This window comes from Populus nigra, chromosome 4 (assembly GCF_951802175.1).
Source record: "Populus nigra chromosome 4, ddPopNigr1.1, whole genome shotgun sequence".
Classification (NCBI taxonomy): Eukaryota; Viridiplantae; Streptophyta; class Magnoliopsida; order Malpighiales; family Salicaceae; genus Populus; species Populus nigra.
The window spans coordinates 4,971,115-4,992,975 of record NC_084855.1 but is presented as its reverse complement, the minus strand read 5'-3'; the positions used below and the strand labels follow the sequence as shown (position 1 = coordinate 4,992,975).

Sequence of the window (21,861 nt, the reverse complement as noted above, 5' to 3'; positions counted from 1 at the left end):
GAGAAAAATAGATTCAAGTGATCAATAGTATATAAAGTCTTTTTCGGAGCTCGGAATAAGTTCATCGTTCAATCATGAAATCCCGATGATAACACCTCCTCGTCAAAAGGGGATTTGTTCATTTTAAAATCTCAGGATACTTAGGGACATCAGTCTGGTTAATTAAAGTAATTTACTTATCATAACCTTTAAAGATGACACATGACAGCGACGACGACAAGGACTGATTCCTCTTACAAATTTACAAGAATGTTGCTTTAGATATCTATTCCATTATTCAATATCTGTTTACATCCAACAGAAGAGAAGTTACTGGATAACTTCTTGGAATTTATGGATGCTGCTCAAGATTTTCAAATATTTTTTTTTTCAAAAAAGTTGTCAAAATACACGAAAATGCTTGTCTTTCACATATCGGAATATTGCAGTACTGTGCCCTTCATTTGTAAAATAACCTAAGCAAATCTTTTCTGCATGTTATCAATTTATGGATAAGTTTGCAAGGGAAACCACAATGAACATCGTAACTTCCAACTACCAAATCTTTGCTAGATATGTGTCACATAATTTAGCTCCAAAATCAAGCGATGGCCCAGCAAGAAGACATGAAGGGAAATAACTTAGAAATATAAGAGAACAAACAAATAAAAAAAGGAGGAGGAAAAGGAACTCTCATTCATGTGGGTCTTGCATAGATGTCTAGTGACCTGATTTGAAGAAGGAAAGCAAGCTAGATCAATTAATTGTGAAGGGATAATATGGCCCATGGCTGGAATAAGTTTCTGGTTCAAAAATATGGCTGGAATAAGCCGTGGAAGGTGGGGCAAGTGATCTCTCCCAACCATCGCTAGTGGTCTAACTATTTTTGCCGTATTTTATTATTTGGATTGGTGCTTTGATACGACCCATCATTCTTTTCCGGAGAAATTTATCGGAATTTTTATTTTTTTAAAAAAAAGAGAAAAGTAGAAATAGCTTAATATCAAAGAAGTTTTATTGTATAATAAAATAATTATTTCAGAACTTGTATAAAACAATTATACTATTTTTTTAATTGACATGTAACGACACTTTGGAAGAGGGCAATGGCAATTTGTTATTTATTTAAGAAAGAATACCAATTTGATTTATAAATGAAAGTAAAAATAACAAAAATAATAATATAAAATAAATATGATTACATGATGAGTAATTTGAACTTGGGGTCACCTCTGCAGAGGAGCTATAATATCAATACCACTAGTACTTGTAAATTGCACTTAAAAAAAAGTAGGAAATTATAGGACAATAATTGAGCATCTAGACACCGAAAGTAAAATAAATAAATAACCAAATCTGTGAACGAAACAAAATGTCCCAGCCAGGGAAATGCACCAGGGACCAGTCCTTTTAAGCAAAACTACGCGCGGTAAATTCATTGGAATAATAGACATAGTTTACTGTGAATTACTATAATAAATTTATATTTATATTTTTTGATGGAAAAATTAAAAGGTTAGGACGTGGAGGTATTTTGTTTTTTTTATATTGATTAACTAGTCATTAAAAAAATTAAATATAAGTATTATTGTCTTTGCAGATTATTTTATATAGTAAAAATACTTTTCTATCCCCAAAATCAACAAAAACAATGTTTTTTTTCTTTATTTTACACAAACTTTAAAATAAGTAAAATATTTCTTTGCCATTAGATAAGATAAAATACCTTCTATGCATTAAAGGGTGTTATGAGAGGGTTTTTTAGTAATTTGATATTTATTTTTAACATTAAATTTTGAAAAGCTATTGGTGCATGTTTTTCACACCCCAACATGTTGGTGACATTCACGCTCTTTTAATGGCACATGTGACGTCATCGTTTGTTCGAAAATAACCTTCCGTTGTGCACTTGAAGTGCCATCACATGCTCTTCCTCCTGGTGTGGAGCGTGTTGGTGATGGTCCGATAATTTATCACTGATAGTCGTTTCTTCTTTTTTCTTCTTACTTTTCTCTTTCTTCTGGTTAAAATGCATATTTGTTCTTTTTTTTTTATTTTTCAATTTCAATACTTATGTTTTTATTGCTTATTTTCATTCTTGACCATTTTAGAAAAGTTTTTTATGTTTTCAATTTAGTCTTTAAATTACAATTTGTCATATATTGTTTTTGTTAATTCAGTCCTTATTTTTTTATTTGTCTTTTTTACTCGTGGATATTTTGTTAAATTTTTATTAGTATTCAATTTTATCCTTTAATCAAACTTTTTGTTGTTTTTTTTTCAATTTATGCTTCATTCTTTTTATTTGTCTTTTTTCCTTTTGTTAATTATTTTTTCCCTTTTGATCTAACCCTGTAATTTAATTTTTAAATGCCCTCAAATTAATTTTTTTATTTTGGTTTCCATCCTTATTTTTTAATTAATTTTTTTTATGTAGTTGATTTTTTTCCTGAATACATCCTCTGGTGTTTGATTTGTTTAGGATTGAGTTTCAAGGTTTTTCCATTTGTAACCCTTCTAATTTAATGACATGGATTACAAGTTTTAAGTGTTAATATAGTTATGAATTTTTTTTTCCGCATTATATTTTGTGATTTTATCATCTACGTCGTTTTAAAAAATTGTTTTGTGGTTACCTTCATATTCTTTTTTTATCAACTTATCTTTGTCTCATTACCTAAACCAAGAGTTTTGCAAGTTATTTTTGGATAAAGGTTTTTTTAAAAAAACAAAAGTGTTTTGTTTCATGTTTAATTTTTGCTAATTTTTTATTTTATTTTACTTTATACAAGTAGGTTTAATTTTGTACAAAAAATATTTATTTTGAAATAATATATCTCATATGTTTGACCATGCATATTTTTTTTTATTTTTTTATTCACTCTGTTTCATATATTTTTTATTTCTATTATATTTTATTGATTTTAATGAACAAATTTAGTGGACACAAATTGATAAACATCTCATTTTACGAGATTAAATATCTTGATCTAAGTTCATTTCTTATTTTTTTTTTTCAGTTTCTCTTTTAGTTATTATCAACAATTATTTATTTATTTATTTATTTACATTGATGAGTATTAGTTGTTTGGATAAACTTTTCAATTTACACTTATAATTTATATTTTGTAAAAAAAAACATATCAAAAGAGTTTATATACTTAATATTTTTTAGAAAGATAAATTACAACCCACTACGAAGCGCATATCAAATCAAAATTTTAATTGCCCTCTAATTAATGTTTTTTTTTAACTCTTATGTTTTAGATCATTTTGTGTAATTGATTTTTTTCTTAATTTTATCTTTCGACATTTAATTTATTAAGACAACAGTTGTTTTTACAATGCAAAAATATTTTTGAAAAAACTTTAAAATATTTAGATTGTATTAATGTGCTGATGTTAAAATAATTTTTTTTTTAAAAAAATATATTATTTTAATGTATTTCCAAGCAAAAAATACTTTAAAAAACAATCATTACCATAATATCAAACATCCTATAAGTGAGAAAGCATAGGGTCTTAATTAGACAATTCAAGAGCATAATGATTTTTCTTGTTCAAACACATTCAATACAGTGATGTTGGTGTTGCAACTAGTTAGTGTATGTTTGATATAGTAATAATTTTTGTGATTGTGATTTTAAAAAAATATTTTTAAATATAATTTAAAAAATATGTGTTTAGTTTAAATTATTGTGAGATGAATTTTTATTTGTAAAAAAAAAAAAATTTGTTCTTCAATGAAAAACATGTTAGTTTCTATAAAACCAGAATTTAAAAAATAGCAAACAAAATTTTTTTGGTGGATAAAAAACAATCTCTTGGTGTTATACATCTGGGCCATGACACAAGCTGTAATACTCACAACACATGTAAGTAATAACAATTATCATCTAATTTTAAGGGTAAGGGTGTAACTTAACTGGTCAGGTTCTAAATTTACTTAATAGAAGTCACTAGTTCTATTCCCACAAGTTTAAGAGCCACTAGAAGCTTACATGGTTGTTAACTTTAAAGCTCGTGAAATTAATCGAGGTACACGTAAGCTTATTTAAACACCCGCGTTAATAATAATAATAATAAATAACAGTTAACAGATCAGTCAGGAGTGCTTCCAGAGTTGGCAGCAGTCAGGGAACTTCTGTTGATCTAAAACACAGATCAAGGGAGTTGCAGGGAAGTGGCAACAGTACAGACTTTTCGTCAACTATAAATGTGTTTCCAGCGTATCTACTTACATTTTCGACTCTTGGCCTTGTATCACTATACTTATTTGTTTTATGCTCTCTGGAAGTTCTAACAAATATTTGTGTAGAATCCACAGCTTGAATATATCAAATATCATAGATAAGATTAGAAGGCAGCACGTACTAAGCCCAGAAACTAAATCCTTATGGGCTTAACTACTCCTGTACCTGTTTAAACAAAATTAATCCTGGCTGCTAGCTTCTTTTTCTAGTGCGAGATTCAGGCCTAGGGGCCCCGGGTTGTTCTTACAGAAAGATGGATGGTGCTTCTTCTTCTTCTTCTTTTCTTTTTTTCACCCTTTGTCAAGGTGATTTTACACGTTGTGAAAAAGAGATTCTGAGAAACATCTAGTCCCCCATTACAAAAGTTAGAGGTTGAGTACTCACTATTAGCCACTCCTCCGGTTTATAACATCACTTCACCAGTGTATTTTAATTTCATTACCCTCACAAAGCTTGTAATAGAAAGTGGTGTTGTAAACTTGGAGAGTGGCAACATCGTTTCCCTATTGTTTGGACCTTGGTGTACGCATGGAATATGATTTGTAAAAAGCAATTCTGATTTCATCTCATGTCTAAGCTTATATTTACTCGCCAAACGCGCCCTAATAGTACAATCATGATACATGCTAATCTTTGACTCTCTCTGTTTGCGTTGCTATTACACCTATTTTCTCATGCTGAAAGGAAAGGAATAGCATCTGCTTTGCCTCACTAGCAATCTTGGAATGCCGCGAGGCTAGATGCCAAGAGCCTCTATCAAGCGATTAAAAAAATGACATTTACTTCCATTTCCCTCTATATATATCTCTATCTGTCCGAGCTTGTCGTACATCTTCAGCTCTTACACTGAGTCATGGCATCTATGATTCATTACAATTTAGGTGCTGGCATTAGTCTTAGAAAAACCCTGAATAGCAAATTTTTTGCAGTCCAACCAAATAATATTGCTAATGCAAGGCATTTGAGCAACCTAGTAGTCACCAATAATGTCCATTCTCCTATCCCCAAGTTCACATTTCCTCAACAATCATTAGCAACAAAAAGGCAACTAAATGTTGCAGCAAAGAATAAAGAGGATCAATGGAAACTGCGGTGCAGTGATTGTGCACCTGGTTTCAAATCGGATTTCGTTGATGATATTGGCATCCTGATCCACAGGTTCTTCTATGCCATCAATTCGAGAAACGACGAACAATTACTGGAGGATGTTCTCTCATGTGACTGCGTGTTTAAGGACTTCATTTTTCAGATTGCATTCGATGGAGAACAGGTTAGTGCATTTTAGCACAACTCCATCTTTTCTCCAAGCTGTTCGTTTTCTCGATGTGACAATGTACTAGATCTTTGCTTCAAATACTCAGTCAAGATTTATTGTAGAAATTTAATGCAAGTATATCAAGGAATTCACAACGAATATAATACCGACGGTTCAATATTTTAATATGCAGAAGGTTTTCACTATGTTGTAAATATTCTGCTGTATTTACTCTGCATTATTGCTTCCCTTCTTTAGCTCTTGATCATGGGCACTAATTAAGCCTGTTTTTTGTATCTATAGACCTAAATGAATTGAGTCAAAACAAGTCTCGCAATCTATTTTATTTGACTTTCAATATATCACAACATCCCTGAATGTTAACAGTTTACGTTTATCATGTACAGAGTATCATACAATTTCTTCGGAAGGTAATGATGGCAATGGGGCCTAATATTCGTTTCAAGATTGAAAGTGTGCAATGTAAGAATGAATTGCAGGCGGCAACTGCTTTCCTGCATCTAGGTGAACGCCACGGCCACAAGCTCTTTTCAATTACTCAAATTCAATAGTTAGATTATACCATTATTAATTAGATACAACAGCTTTTCTTTTACCTTGACCTCTTGGAAATATATCTATATCTATATGAACGCGCGCGCATGCGTGGTATTTGATTGTGTAACAAGCTAAATGCAACTGCTAAACTATTTTGTTCCTTTTCAGAGTGGGACAATCAAGTTATACCCTTCACCAGATTTTGCACTGACTTTGAGTGTGAGGAGTTTGACGAAAAACTCTTGATCAGGTGCAATAATTTGATTGAAATATTTTTTTTTTTAACTCCATGTTTTAGTATAATGGTAATCTGTATCAATTAATCTGGAAGGAAGGGATCTTATTGCTTGAATTGAATTTCTCGATGGTCTCAAGGAATAGCTGATCGATTTGTAAACTGATCAGAACCAGTAATCTTGAAGGAGATTTCACTTCGTAAGCACGGATATGTTGTGTAATTTTAAGATGGGTCGGAAAGAATGCCGACAAATGGAGGAGATCCATTTGTTCTCCAATGGCCAAGATAAAATGGGCCGTCCAAGCAAACATAAGGGAGCAAATGAAATAGTCCCATCATCTCTATTTGCATTTTTTTCCCTCTCTAAATTCTAAGTTTAAAAAAAAACTCAGGTGATTAAGAACTTTTACGCGTTAATTTAAGATTTTCAACTGACCAAGGAAGACTATGAACATTGTAGGAAAATCACAGTAGTGAAAGAACAAGGCGAAGTCGTTGATGTTGACGTTATGCTGGTATGAGCAATTGATCATTTTTTACTTCTTCATAATTTCTCCATTCTCTTTACATATGTACAATCACACGCATATATAACTGCGTTTCTTATGTTGTTTCTTATGTGAGTTCGCAGAAACTTTTGGAGGCAGCAAGTAGCATATTTGACATGTTCCCAGATCAAACCAGGAGTAAGCAGAAGTTCTTTGATGAGATAAACACAAATTATCATTATTTATACTTTTTCGAAGATTTATTTCAATTTATACGCTTCAATTTTCTTACATTTATTCCAAATACTAATGACATGTTACAGTTGTTTAATTAATACTCTTGAAAAGCATGTTACCGGAATACTTAATCAATTCTAATTTTTAAAGGTGCAAAAATCTAAATAGAAAAAAAATTGAAGGCTGAATTAATATCAAGATATTGTCATAAAAAAATAAAATATTTCACAAAAATATCCTCCAAAACACCCCTTTTGGTACGAGAAATTAATATTCTTACTACTTTTAAATTCACTCCCTCAATAGTAATTAAGAGCATTTTGTATTAAGAAAAAGGTTCTCCTTATGTTTCAAACTTTTGAATTTATATTTCTTTAATATTTTAAAAGGGTTATTATAATGTATTTTATCTGAGATTAAAACGTAAAAACTTCATTAAAGATTCTAATTTTCTCCTTTTCTTGATTACGTCAACCTATGAACAAACTGATAAATTACAAAAGGATGCAGGGAAAAAAATGAAAAGAGAACTAGTTTTTTTTTTTTCCATGGAAAGAAGTTAGTAGAGGATATTAATTTCTAAAGATTAGACAATGACAATGACTAATTAATTTCTCATAATTTCTTTTGCAGAGTTACTATCGAAATTGAACGAATAATAAAGATGGTTTTGGAGATATTTGGAGGATATTTCGAAGATATTTAACTCGATATGGATCCATTATCTTGCCGTGATCTATATGCAGTGGCAGATTCAAGACATCAAATTCGGAAGCACCGTGCATTATATATATAATCTATAGGATTGTCGGTTAAATTAATTTTCTGTAAGAAAAACAAACAAATTAATTAATATGTCACCAGAGGATAATTTTCTAGTTGCTTGAAAAATCTTATTTGATTGTGAAGTTCAAGAGGGATATTTATTTTCTTCATATTTTTTAAATTATTTCATATTTTTCAATTTTGTACATGCTATTTTTTAAATGAAAACTAAATATTTGTTCCAAAAACTAGGTAAGTATATACGCTAGATTAAAGACGAAACATTTTTTATTTAGTTTTACAAACTCTAGTTCGTAGATATTTATGTTACAAATCGCATAGCATATGCTATACAATAATATGTTTTTGTAAAATTCTTGACATGTGCCATTGTGCCGTCCGAAAATTGGAAAATCTTTAATAGCACACTCAATTGAAGAATTATAATACTTTGGGGAGAGAACTTATAATTTTGATAACTAATTTTTTTTGCCAACTAATCTTAGGTTTATCAAAAAATAATAATTTAATGACATGTTATTTGGTTCAATAAAAATTAAATTAAAAATGAAAATAAAAAAAAACTATAAATAATTTATTTAAAACTCAACTAGTCAGATTTTATGTTTGTTCCCTAAAGATTACCAGTTTTAGTGTTATAAATCTCAGGACCACTAGAAACTTAATTAGTATTAACTTCAGGGTCTCGAGGGATTAGTTAAAATATGAGTAAATTGACCCGAACATCCACGATTATCAAAAAAAAAAAAAATACCATGAAAGGGGTTCACGATGCATTTTTCATGATGAATTCCCCAAGCATTTTAAATTTATTGTTAATTTATAAAATCAATATACCAAATATTATTAGCACAAAAAAAAATGGTGAATGGAACACAAGAACAGAGAACAACAGGGACTCGAAAACACAAACCCCAACACCAAGATACCATGGAATTAAAGACAAGACAGAAAACCAGTACCCAATATGATCAAAACAAATCAGCATCATCTCTCAATACTCCACCAATTCCAGCAGGGCCTGGTTTATCCAAGGAGGATACACCTATTGATTAGTGCATTTAATTATACCATCAGCAGAAACCACACAAGATCTGAAACCCAGCATTCACAGAACCGAGCCAAATCTTCCAAATAGAATAGTGTACAAGATGATGATCAACTGATTCCTCCAATATTGCAAAAAGGGCAACAAATTAGAGAAATAAGAAGAATGCCTCTGTGAAGAAGATATATACGCGGCTATATCTTCCCCGAAAACCAATGAACTTCTAACTGTTTCATACAAGGAACTGGACTTGTTTATATTTCAGGTAAGAGATGGACTTGTTTAATATCTTACTGTGATAGTCAGATTCAGTCCGACTTTTCCTTCCTTCTAACGTTATTAACTAAGCACGAATGTAAAAAACTATGAATCAAAAAAGAATTTTGATTGACATAGGGGAAAATGATTTCTGCAAAATGATTTAGGCAATCGCTTATTTTTGCTGGGGCAATGCTTTTTTCTTCATCGGCCCATTTTCTAGTGTGTTTTTGTTGGCCCAATGGACTTGAGATCTGCACTAGTTGAGGGTATGATTTTTGCTGCGGCAATGTTTTTTTTTTTACTCGGTCCATTTTCTAGAGTATATTATTTTCTCAGCCCAATGGACTTTGAGATATTACATGGTCTAGGATATGAGTTATAGGGTTAATAGTTAACTTAATTTGATGATTTGTTTAAAATAATATTTTTTAAAAAATTATTGATTTTGACTTGAATAGATCCATCCGGGTCAACAAGTAAAAAATCTAACTTGTAAAATCACATTAATTTAATCAGGTCAATGTAAAAATGAAACCTAATATTTAAAATAAAACCCAGTCTAAAGAAGATTTTGGGTCAACTCCTCAGGCTTTAATAACTGTGCATGTACAGTTCTCTTTAAGCCACGTATAAATGATTCCTCCATGTAGGATACAATGCTGGTTTAATTATAGAACTCTACTTTTCGAACTCTCGTTTCGACACTGCAAAATTGTTTTCGTCGTCCATTACAGCCAAATCAATAACAAAGAGAAAACAAAGTAAATATCTCTGATATCTTTTCATTTCATTCTCAGTCCTTGTGCAATGATGTCCATGCCATAATCTTTCATTTTGATCATGGGTATTTAACAGTAAATTTTGCTTCTTTAAAGAAGAGCAAGATCATAAAATACAAAATCGAAAAAGGTTAATATATAGTAGAGTATGTATCAAGGTCTTGGAAAAACCTCAAACCCCGAGAGATCAAAAGAACTCCAATTATTGTCGCTGGTAAAATTGGCTGAAATCTTTAGACGATCATCCACTGAAAATGAATCAAAATCTTGCAATTGTACCATGGGTTGCCAATTAGGAACACTAGGCAAGGTTGCATCATCTGACCACAAAGCATCTTGCACAATTTCATCGATCAGTAAATTTTGCAACCCAAATGCATTCATGTCTTGACTTTCGATGAGTTCTTGAAATCTCTGATCCTCTTCAAATTGTTGCTTCTCTCCTACAAGCACCTGAGATCTCCCTTCAAGTAAATTGGATTCTTGGGTCAGATCAGACCGCTTCAGGCTTTCCATCATCGGATCATTTTGGTAGCTGTCTGATATTGGGGTTGAAGAATTCGATATGTTAACCAACTCAGTACTGCCCTCATCACGCAATTCTTCACCAATAAACTCGGGCCCATAACTCAAGTCTTGATTCAAGAACTTAGAGAAAACAGCAGCTAGATCAATATCGGACCCATTGGCTCCATCTTGTTGAGCCATTGAGTCTTTATAATTCGAGGAACAAGCTAAAGTCTCATTAGCCCTACTATAATCAAGCGAAACAGCAGCACGTTCATTCTGCGAGATCTTAGAGGACCTCGCTCTGCGATACTTGCGACAACCGCCACCTACAGGAACATTTCTTAGCGACCCTCCTTTAGTCCAATACCTTCTACAACCCTTACAAAAATACCTAGGCTGTGACAAGCTGTAGTTGTTGTAGTAGCAGAATTTCGTGTTCGGAGAAGCACAACGAGGGCAATTTGGAGCAACTTCGATGTTGGATTTCCATTTTCTCTCCATTGGCAATGGCCTAGGAGGGCATTGAAACATCATCTGGTCACTAGCAGAGTACATGTTCGTAAACAGTACTGTATATCTCCTTTTTGTTTGATGATGGAAGGAAAGGGAGAGATTTGGGGTGATATAAGAGGATGTGTATTGGTGTGATATTGTGTGAGAGTTAGTGCAAGGGCATGTGTGTGGGGACTGGAAATTTTATGGCGTTTGGGAGTAGCAGCATGATTTTTGATTGATATAAACGTGGTCGGTTGCGAGCCGTTTGGGTTAAGGAAGGTAGGGTTCATGTGTGTGCTTGTGTGGTCATGGTTACAGTGAGCTGTCTCGTTGAAGCTCTATTGCCTCACATGGCAGTTCCTCATTGGGCACATCAAGATGGTGATTGAAATCGACAAGTCAAAGCTTCTTGCAATTTAACATCGTCCTTTTCTGACTCTGAGAGCTTAAATGACCAATATGTCCTTGTGTGTCGTGGATTGTAGTTTTTTTTGCTGGATTGGAGTAGTGTCCGGTAACGTGTCGAGATATTTTTAATAATATATATATATATATATATTATTTTAATTTTAATACTGATATATTAAAATTATAAAAAATATTTAAAAACACATTAATTTAATAATTTGTAAAGCACTAAATCATAATTAATAAGCAACTTTGTTTTGAGAGTATAAATTAGATTTAAACAAATCATTGTGAAATAGAGAAATTCTATTCTAGTTGTAAAATTCTTTTTTTTATTAAAAAAAAAAAGAGAATGGAACGCTTGTGACGATGATAATGTAATAAATCCATCTATGAAAGAAAAAAGGATTTAAAAGAGTCTTCTCTTTCCTATAACCAAAACCAGAAACTTTTACAATTATATGTTGTGACTAGGACATGTACAGTTTGGTAATTTAAAGATTTTGCACGATGGACTCGACCCAGCCAACCTTCTCATGGGGATTTAACCAAAATAAATAAATCAATAACACAAGGGAATGAATTAGTTAATTAAACTAAATTAAGAGGAAGCGTCAAGGTCACGCTTATTGCATTGCCATTGCACGTGCATAATCCGGTTACGTGGCATGCCTTCCTCGCCTTCAATTCCTCGGTTAAGGTCCTTACTTATTATTTTTCTTATCGTAAGCAACCAAATTAGTCGATAATCATGGTCTCCATCTCGGGTTGCGGATCGTGATAGCCACGCGTCAATTCTCGATTCTCGTTAATAAATCCCTCCAATTTCGAAGTCAACGTGCCTCTTGGGCTCAACGCTAAGAACAAGCGATCAAGGGCGATGCATACTTTTTTGTACGGTAAACTAATACAGAATTGAATTGCCAGAGAGAATTCATATTTTCTTTTAACATTCTTTTCGAATTTTGCGAAGACTAATGTGATTGTTTTCGAAGAGAGTAATATTTTAATTTTAAAAATATGATTAAAAAAGCAAAATTAAAATTTTCTATTAAAATTTAATATTTCTCTATTAAAATCAACTTACCGAGAAAAATAAAAAAAAATAGTTTTATAATTTTTTATGGGTTATAAATTTTATTATCTTGTTTTATTTTTTCCCTTTATAATAGACACTAGAGAGTAACTAATATGATGTTATTAATTACCTCATTATGCATCATAAAATTAACTTTTCTTCTAAATCATTGAAACAACACAAATTTCTTAAATTTATATTTAGTTTTAATTAAAACATATTTTAGAGGTTTTATATTTTTTTATAAGATTTTTTTAAAATTATAAAAAATCAATGATACAATATTTTCCTTTTATATACATGTATTTTCTAACAATTTAGAACATTAAAATTATTTTTATATTTTCATGTTTAATTACCATCATAAATTCTTTTTTTAATTATAATAATAATATAAGATATTTTACTTTTTGAGATAATAAATAAAATCTTTTCTTGTAATTTTAAATCTGAATAAAATTAAATTAAAATTCATAACAATATTATAAAAATATATAAATTATGGTGTTGATTTTTTATTTTAAATTGATATAATCTTGACATGTTTTTTATTTTTTATAAAAAAATATTCTTTATTTTCAATAAATGAACATGTTTTCTAATTTTTTATTGAAAAAAATATATATTTCTATTACTAAATAGACTCAATAAATTTTACAAATATAAAAATTTATGTACTATAGTGAAATGTAGAGTGTAGTATGATTGATAGATATCTTATACTGAAAAATAAAAATAAAAATAAGATACTTATATATAAGATAATTAAGACGGGTCTATAATTCATCAGTCTAGATTTTTTAATTGAAATCGATGATGTTCATTAATGTTATATATTAGTCTTGAATATATATATATATATATATATATATATATATATATATATATATATATATATATATATATATATATATATATATATATATATATATATATATATATATATATATATACTTCGATAGGAAGTTTGAGTGGTCGAATATTTCACCTCAACGAGTAGTATCTCTTGATGAGGGAAAAGCAGTGGACGGATCGAGACGTCAGTTACATGCATACACGCAGATCTCCAATTGAATTTGCTCATAACTATGGAAGGTGTTGATAGTATTTTAGGAGTAAGAGTCACTCTTCATTTGTGTAATCATTTTTTATTGAGTATCATGATGACATTCAAGAAGGAGCTAGAGATTGGGAGGGACGTATTTACCATAATATTGTTAAACATTTACGCTAGCAATTCTCACATACCATACTTTTATTAGTATTATTTTTCAGTTTAAAATATATTTATTTTTTTATTTTAAAAGTGTTTTTAAAAAAATTAATTTTTTTATTTTAAATTAATATTTATAGTTTTTTTAAATTGTATATTAATATTAAAAATAATTTTTAAAAAATAAAAAAATATTTTAGAAAACAACAACTCCAATATTAAATGAGATTAAAAGGACCGAGCTACGCAATGTACGTGGTTTTAGCTTTACTGAGATGTCATTTTCGAAAAACACAATAAGTCAATAAGGTCTCATTTCTCCTTGTAGCTACAAGGATTCACCAACGTAAACGCACACCACCCAACAATATTTTCCACTTGCATTAAAACGAAGACTCCTCTAATGAGGTAGTATATAGACACACCCCGGCCCTTACCTTATTCCGTTTTCCTCCAAGATTACCACCGCCGCCAACTACAACCAGAAAACGTCATCACTGACACAGAAAAAAATTAAAGGAAAACGCACCGATCAGGTAGGGTCTGATATCGAGAGAGCATTAGGATCACGTGGGAGGTTTTGCGTCACTTTCATATATATATATATATGATCATATCCATATGAAATCAAATAAATTCGCAGAGATAATATGTACATATAGCATGGGTTAACAAATTGATAAGCAGCTAGCTTCCACGACTCATTTTCTTCTGATTTTTGGTAGCATGTTGAATGTGTGGGTACGTGGCTCTGCAACCCTGATTAAACACCGTGCATTAATGAGCATCATGTTCAATGTGTCCCAGTAACAAGGTCTAGGAAAATCAAAGACACGTGCATGCATGGTGCTCGCCTGATATAATGTATGGTTTATACGTATTGGTTTATGAGGGTTAATTAATTTATTGGGACCCATAGTTTCATACATACATATTTGAGATTGGGTATATCGAAGATTTTTCAAAATATTTGCTTCCATAGACCGCAAATCGTTGCTCTTTGTTGGTTAAAGTTATCTTTCTGGTTTCCGTTTGAGGAAATTAAAGGAAGAGATTGGCAGTTTCGTCGCTCTTACATGTAATCGCACTATGACTTGACTAAATATTCATACAACAGGGTTTTTTTAATTAAAAAATAAAGAAAAGAAAGGTCGATATTTAATCTCCGGAAAGGTGGGGTGGGATTATGTCATATGATCCTTGAGCATTAATGTTGTGAAATTTATGAAAGAATACAAGATTTAACATAATTCAACAACATATTTATATCTAAGAAGTAACGAACTTTTATTTTACTATATGTTAGTCTAGGATTACATAATATATATTTATAATAGATCTTAGATCACTCTAAAAATATTGATAATTTTCCGCTCTCCTCAGTACGCTCTGCTCTCACATCTGCCTATAAACTATAACAATTCAATCAACCAAGAAAAAGTTCCTGCCTGGATCAAGATTAATTTGTATACCATCTTTATCAAGATTCAAGAGCTTAATTATTGAGTCAGAGCACAATTCCTGGATCCTCACGAAATTGGTGCTTTCGCCATGATGGGCTGCTGTGATTAGCAGGCTCGGAAACAAAGAGAATTGGGTTTGACTTTCCCCTTAAGTTGTATTTTGAAGCCAGGCCCATTTGGTTATCATAAATGTTATGTGGTCGGATAGCTTATTGCCAGAATTTTTTTGTGGTAAATATCATTCCTTGGTCTCTGACGGTAAGAATTTTTAAATTAAGTTGTTTAACTTTTCAGATTGAAAATTGATTTTAATAAAATATATATATATATATATATATATATTAATTTACTTTAAAAAGCAAGGCATGTAAAATCATATCTTTTAGATTTTAAATGAAAGGTTGTTATTCTATTAAAGACATAATTAACTTATAGTATAGTACTATAGTTTACACTAATAACCTTAAATATTTTAAGATTACCAAACTTTTTTGCCTCAAGAAGAATCTCAAAATGGGCCAGAAATTAAAGAGGAACATGGAATATCAAGTACGGATTTTGTTTGTGATATGAATTTTAATTAAAATTATTTAGTAAATATTCTCTTTACTTAAAAAACATGTATATAATATTTTTATTCATCAGGAGCTTCCATGGATATACAATGAAAGGTAGCCATCTCTATCACATACTAATCAAATAAATTATAGTCAGTAGGGCTGAACATACTTCATAGGAAATTATACATCAAGTACACAACCGCTCTGCTTAAGATTCTTGTTTCTTTCTTACTTGTGTTTTTTTTTTTATTATGATATTTGTATGTTGTTCAAAAGAAGAACTCCATTTCTTAAAAACTTTATATATAACTGTTATCACGCAAGCCGATCGATGGATCTCACATGAGGTTAAAGTGATTATGTTTTTGTCACGAGAATAAAAGATTTATCCGGTTCACACGATTACCAGACGCCTAGTATTAACGAACAACCAAATATATATTAGCAAAAAAATAAAAAAAACTTGGAGAATTATATGGAAGGTTCTTTCTAGGTATCAGAAAACTAGTGGTTGAACATGAAGATTCTTCACCTTTTACTTCCAATGGGCAACGAGTCAAAGGCTAAATCATTGAAATGAAATTCACGAGACAAAGAACAAATACAGAAAATGACAGGTTACCAAATACTTTTATCAAAAAGGGCAGAAATTAGAATGGTTGTACGTAGCGGGAACGCTGATTTTTATCATCAAATAGAAGAAAAAAATTGCTTTTCACAAAACAATTTTAAAAAAAATTAAAATTTTTGTTATTTTAAATTAATTTTTTCATATATTTTTAATATTAAAAATAAAATCTTAAAAATAAAAAATACATATTATTTTAATATATTTCTAAATAAAAAACATATTAAAAATTTCAAGCAACCGCCTACTAGTAAAATAGCTCAAAGTCAAAATAAGCATGAGGTTCTTGTAAGATCAATGAGAACTCCATTGCAGGCAAGAAGCTTGTAAAAGAAATTTCCAACTTTGACTGCTTCAAATTTGTATGCTGGGGCAGCCATGTGATCTCGAAGGAATGGAGCACCAATTTGCTATATCTTTGTAATCCTAATCCTAATCCTAGTTGTGTTATTGACTAGCACTTTAGAGGATCGGATTGATCATTGGCGTAATTAGTAATGTCACTGTAAATATATTTATTTTGTTTTATTTGTTAAAGTTAGGGTAGTATTTTTAGTTTAATTTATATAATTTGTTTGTATTCAAGTTAAAACAATAACTTCAAATAAAATGATCAATGAAAGTAATAGTCTATTTATCTCTTACGTTCATATTTTTTTTGTGTTAATTTAGATTCCTTTGACTTGGTATCAGATATAATTTCAAAACGAGACTTAATCTCAAACATAGTTTTCACAGATCCAACTATTTATTCAGTTTATAGTTTGTGTATGTATTTGATGGTGGAGGGTGGTTTCAGACCAGGTCTATATCTTGTCTTTTATTTATTGAGTTCAAATTAAACTAGATTGCTAGTTCTCGTTACGTCGCGAGCCAAACCAAATTTTTCAGCGTAAAAAAAAAGATGTTTAGGCAATATAATTGTTCCTAAAAAAGTAAAAAAACTTTGAGACTTGGATCATTAACTTGATTGGGTTTAATAAACTCGATTAATTTAATAATATCAGTAAAAAAATACAACTACAAAAAATAAACCGACAAAAAAATTGACAATGATCAACTTAAAAAATAAGCTTTATCAATATCATGGGAATATATCTTCCAAATATTCTTAAAAGGTTTTCATGATGTTATTTGATGATAAAGCAAAAATTAATTGAGAATGTAATAACCACATAGAAAAAAAAACAAAAAACTTTAAAACTTAATTTCTAGTAAATCAAATGTTCAAGGAAAAATTGAAGAAAAAAATATAATTTAAAAAAGGAAGCATGTCAAATCTGCGACCTAGTTGTGATACTGAGGTAACCCATTAAAAGTAAATTAAATAAAATTATAAAGCTTAATTATTAAATAACTTAACATTAAAGGGTGAAATTGAAAAAAAAAAAGCAATGAGAAAAATTCGAATCAACCCATGTTAGCTTGTTAGCTCGCAATCAAGTATATAAGACCAGGATAAAAAAATGAAAGTGAAAATAAAACACGAAGATCAATTTACAGCCAATCAAATGTTTAATGATAAAATGAACAAATATTAATTTTAAAAAAAGAACAAAAATTAATCATAAGTTGGGCGACGATATTGATTTGCATATGTATATATATTGAGTTGAAATGATTTTATTATACATGTGAAATGTGTGTGACAAGCAATAAAGTGAGACTGTCATGGGCCGGTTCGAAAGTTTTAATTATTGGTATTTTTTGTTTAATTTAATTTAATCATTTATTTTTATGCCCTGTTTACAAATTAACAAAACCTTACTTGTTCATATATATAAAAAAAACGAATGTAAATTGTACAATTTATAAGTTCTTTGGAGTGACGAAACGAGACATTGCTCAACTTAAATTTTGTGAGTGAGAGCATCCCGTATTCGAATCCAATTGCCTCTGACATGCAAAAAGCTAGTGTCTTAAGGATGATTCTGGAAAGAAATAGTGGAATTTAGCTCAACTTAAATTTTGAAAGTTTTCATATGCCATTAACGAAGGACCAATTTTAAAATCAGGAGTTTACTTTAGGACCAAATAGTGAGTCACGTGACGATTGATGTGGTGTAAAAATATTTATGATAAAGTATCTCTAACAAATCTATGAATTTTAAAACAAGAAACAATAGAAGAAAAAGGGCATAAATTCAGCCAAGTTTGTTTGTTTATTTATGATGTTAAAAATAATTTTTTAAAAATAAAAAATTATTATTTAATGTATTTTAAATAAAAAATATTTTAAAAAATAATTATAATTACGTTTTCAAACACGCAGAAATCTTAATAATTCTAGGCATATTATTTGACATCATGAGTTTATAGGTTTTCAAAAAAAAATTAATTTGATAAATTTGAGTTTGTTAGCAATAATTACTAAAAAAAATCCAGATTATATATGAGAAAATAATTTAATGGATGCGGCAGAGACGAAATAGTCGTCCACTACCATGATGTCTACGTACAATAAACTTGCACAGCCAATCATCCGTGTCTCATAGTAAAGGTTTGGAATTAAAAAATTTATTTTTTTTATAGTTTTAGATTCGAGACATGTGGTTGTTTATATAATAGCCACTAGAAACTTACATGGTCGTTAACTTCAAAACCTATAAAATTAATCAAGATATACGCAAGCCGATCCGAATACCCACGATAAACTAAAAAAAGATAAACTTGCACAGCCATTCACATTTTGGTGCACTCCACTAGGACCCACAGCCGTTTTCTCCTTATATGAGAACCTAGAGACGAGACAGCTCCGATGCCAAGCTCACACCATGAGTAAGTTACGACACAGTGTACTAATCCTAGGAAAATTAGATTGTTCGTCTTTCCTGTAAAGTTAATGAACCCCTCTGTAACAGGTTAAAAAGGTTTTATGTAGCTGCTCGAACATTTTGATCCCCACCCCTATTTTACTTTACTCCTAGATTTGCTTACATGGACATGCACATCCCACGTCACTGAGGCTTGGTCTCACTTGTCAAATGACTCCTTCCACGTCTGACATCCCTCTCAGAAAAAAACTTGGACACGTTCAAACATTAATAACACCACGAAACCGGCCACTTCTTAGTTGAAAATCACTACAGAATTAGTAGCCAATCTTTACTTTTGTCATCTTCCAATGGTATTTAATTAATCCCATTGTTAATTTCCATTGACTTGCTCTCCTTCAAGTATTTCAATGTCCTTCCCCCTATGTTCCCCTTATAATTTACAGCACAACAATATATAATGCTTTTGTCCTCCTCCTCCTCCTCCTCAGTACCTGCATCATCCCAATCTCCTTTTGTTCCTTCTTGTTCACCATTCAGGATTCAGCATGGATTCATCAGACTTCCCTATCAGTAGATCACCAAGAAAAGAATTGCAAGGTCCTAGACCACCAGCTTTGAAAATCCGCAAAGATTCACACAAGATCAGAAAACCACCAGTAGCACCGCAACCATTCCAACAGCAACCACAGAATCAACCACCAACACAGCCACGCCCTCCCGTGATAATCTATACAGTGTCACCTAAGGTGATTCATACAAACCCTAATGACTTCATGACCCTAGTTCAACGTCTCACAGGCTCCTCATCAACATCAACCTCCTCCAATCCCTTTAATGATGATTGTGGTGCAATATCGCCTGCAGCAAGGTTTGCTACAATTGAGAAGGCCAAGTCACCCAAAGATCAGCAAAAGCAGCAGCAGCTAGGCGGAGATTTGGGTTATGTTGAAGGGATCATGGAGATTGATCGAGTAATGGAGAGACCAAGTTTGGGTCCTGGAATTCTGTCTCCTGGGCCAGCTTCACTTCCTCCAATACCACCAAACTTCTTCTCTCCTGATCAAAACTCGGTTAGCTTCTTTCATGATTTGAGTCCTATTCTTCATGGTAACAGGAATTTTATTGAGGGTAGTTTCATGCCTAGTCCTTCAACCTTTGTTTGGCCACGCATAAATTCTCCAAGCACTCCATCTATAGACCTTTTCAATAATTTCAATGCTTACAATAATTTATTTGACTTCTGATAGTTTCAAGGTAGGGAGAGATACAAACAAAGGGAAAGGTTTTACTCTTTTTTTTATTATTATTATTTTCTTTTTCTAAAGCTTATTTTGCTTTGGTGATAGAAACATGGGGCAGAAGTGGAAATCTAATCTTTCTTTTGGTGGGTTAGCAAGTTGGAGACTTCTTGATGGCTTTATCTATTCACATTTTTAATCTATTCAATGCTGAGCTAGATGAATATTTTTTTTCTTGGTCGACAGCTAAATCAATACAGTAGTTGAATCAGAATATAAAACCATAAAAATGCATCATGTAATGCAGCACCGGTACCCTTGAAATAGGTGTTAATTAACATCAGATCCAGACACTGATTATAGAGCAAGACACTGATTATAGAGCAAGAGAGTATGTATGATTTTCATTGATTACCATCAAATTACTCTATGTATGATGTTCAAGGGGGGAAAAAAGAGAGGAAGAAAAGATAAATATTACTCTATTTATATACTGGGATAACTAATAATTTTCTTCGAGCAACTGACAACGAGCGCGTAGGTAAATATTTCAGATGTCTTCTGTTTTTGCTTCTTCTTCTTTCTTTTTTTTCCAAATATTTCAGATATGAACGATCACCTTTCTTCTTCCATCCCTTTTCTTGTTTTCAAATTTTCATGACAAAAACTTGTGGCTGATAAATAGATAACAAGAACACCAATATTTTGTTTTAAATGATGAGGAAAATATATGGTCCCTTTAGATATTTCACTCAAACGCAGCTTGAAAAAGGGTTGATTTTTAGTCCCTCATTACATCAATCAAAGTCAGGTCAAGCTCCTCTACCAAACCCAACTTCATCCTTTGTGACAATGTCATTCTGAACCTTAATTACATGAATCGAAGTCAAGTCAAGCTCCTCTACTGAATCCAATATACACCATCCTTTTTGACTAAGTCATTTTGAACCTTACTCTCCTCGTCATGGAAACCCTCATAAATTTTTATCTCCTTGACTATCTTAAAGTTTGAAGGCGAGCCTCAAGTGAGTTTCAAATTTTAACTCTTTCGGTCTTTACCTGTTGCTCTTCTCTTTAGTATATGATTTACCCTTCCAGTAATTAGCTCAAGGAGTGGATATCTTGAAGCTCAAAAATCCCACGGCAATGCAACCACCTTAAGGAAGTCGCCTGTTTTTCTTCATGGCGTGGGCATTATTATAAAGAGCAAAAAAAACCCTTCTTTGTTTATTCAACAGACGTCAAAGTTTCCAGCTGGATACCCACAGATCAGTTTATTTGACCCGTGTGAACAAGTTCTAAATCTACCAAAGTAGACAAGTTGAGCTAGCCTGGCTAAAACATTGACTCAACCAAACCCAACTTGGAGAGCGGCTTGGCACCCTTCTTACCGTTGACCTTGACTTTCATATGTGACCTTAAGGTTGAGGTTGTCATGCATTGGAAACAGGCTGTGCTACCCTGGAAATAAATTGCTAGCATCGCTGAAGTGGTTTGGAAATAAATTTTTGAATATTTAATTAGTGATATGCTATTGTTAAAGCACCTGGATTTCAAGCGCTTCATCGTGTGGCCTATATGACACCAACACCGTGTCAAACTATTAACA

At 31.4% G+C, this 21,861-nt stretch overlaps 3 protein-coding genes across 3 annotated transcripts; 2 read left to right on the top strand and 1 right to left on the bottom strand.

Moving 5' to 3' along the window:
• The first annotated feature begins 5,053 nt into the window (after positions 1 to 5,053).
• LOC133691687 (uncharacterized) lies at positions 5,054 to 7,889 on the top strand. Its single transcript, XM_062112289.1, has 6 exons — positions 5,054 to 5,502; positions 5,895 to 6,012; positions 6,214 to 6,295; positions 6,744 to 6,798; positions 6,915 to 6,969; positions 7,642 to 7,889. Exons 1-6 carry the CDS (start codon positions 5,086 to 5,088, stop codon positions 7,665 to 7,667), a joined length of 753 nt encoding a protein of 250 aa, XP_061968273.1. The 5' UTR covers positions 5,054 to 5,085; the 3' UTR covers positions 7,668 to 7,889.
• Positions 7,890 to 9,857: 1,968 nt separating this feature from the next.
• On the bottom strand, positions 9,858 to 11,096 carry LOC133691641 (dof zinc finger protein DOF1.2). Its single transcript, XM_062112234.1, has one exon. It carries the CDS (start codon positions 10,945 to 10,947, stop codon positions 10,036 to 10,038), a length of 912 nt encoding a protein of 303 aa, XP_061968218.1. The 5' UTR covers positions 10,948 to 11,096; the 3' UTR covers positions 9,858 to 10,035.
• An 8,248-nt stretch (positions 11,097 to 19,344) lies between these two features.
• On the top strand, positions 19,345 to 20,410 carry LOC133692450 (nuclear speckle RNA-binding protein B-like). The gene has a single exon (XM_062113408.1). It carries the CDS (start codon positions 19,560 to 19,562, stop codon positions 20,256 to 20,258), a length of 699 nt encoding a protein of 232 aa, XP_061969392.1. The 5' UTR covers positions 19,345 to 19,559; the 3' UTR covers positions 20,259 to 20,410.
• Positions 20,411 to 21,861: the final 1,451 nt, after the last annotated feature.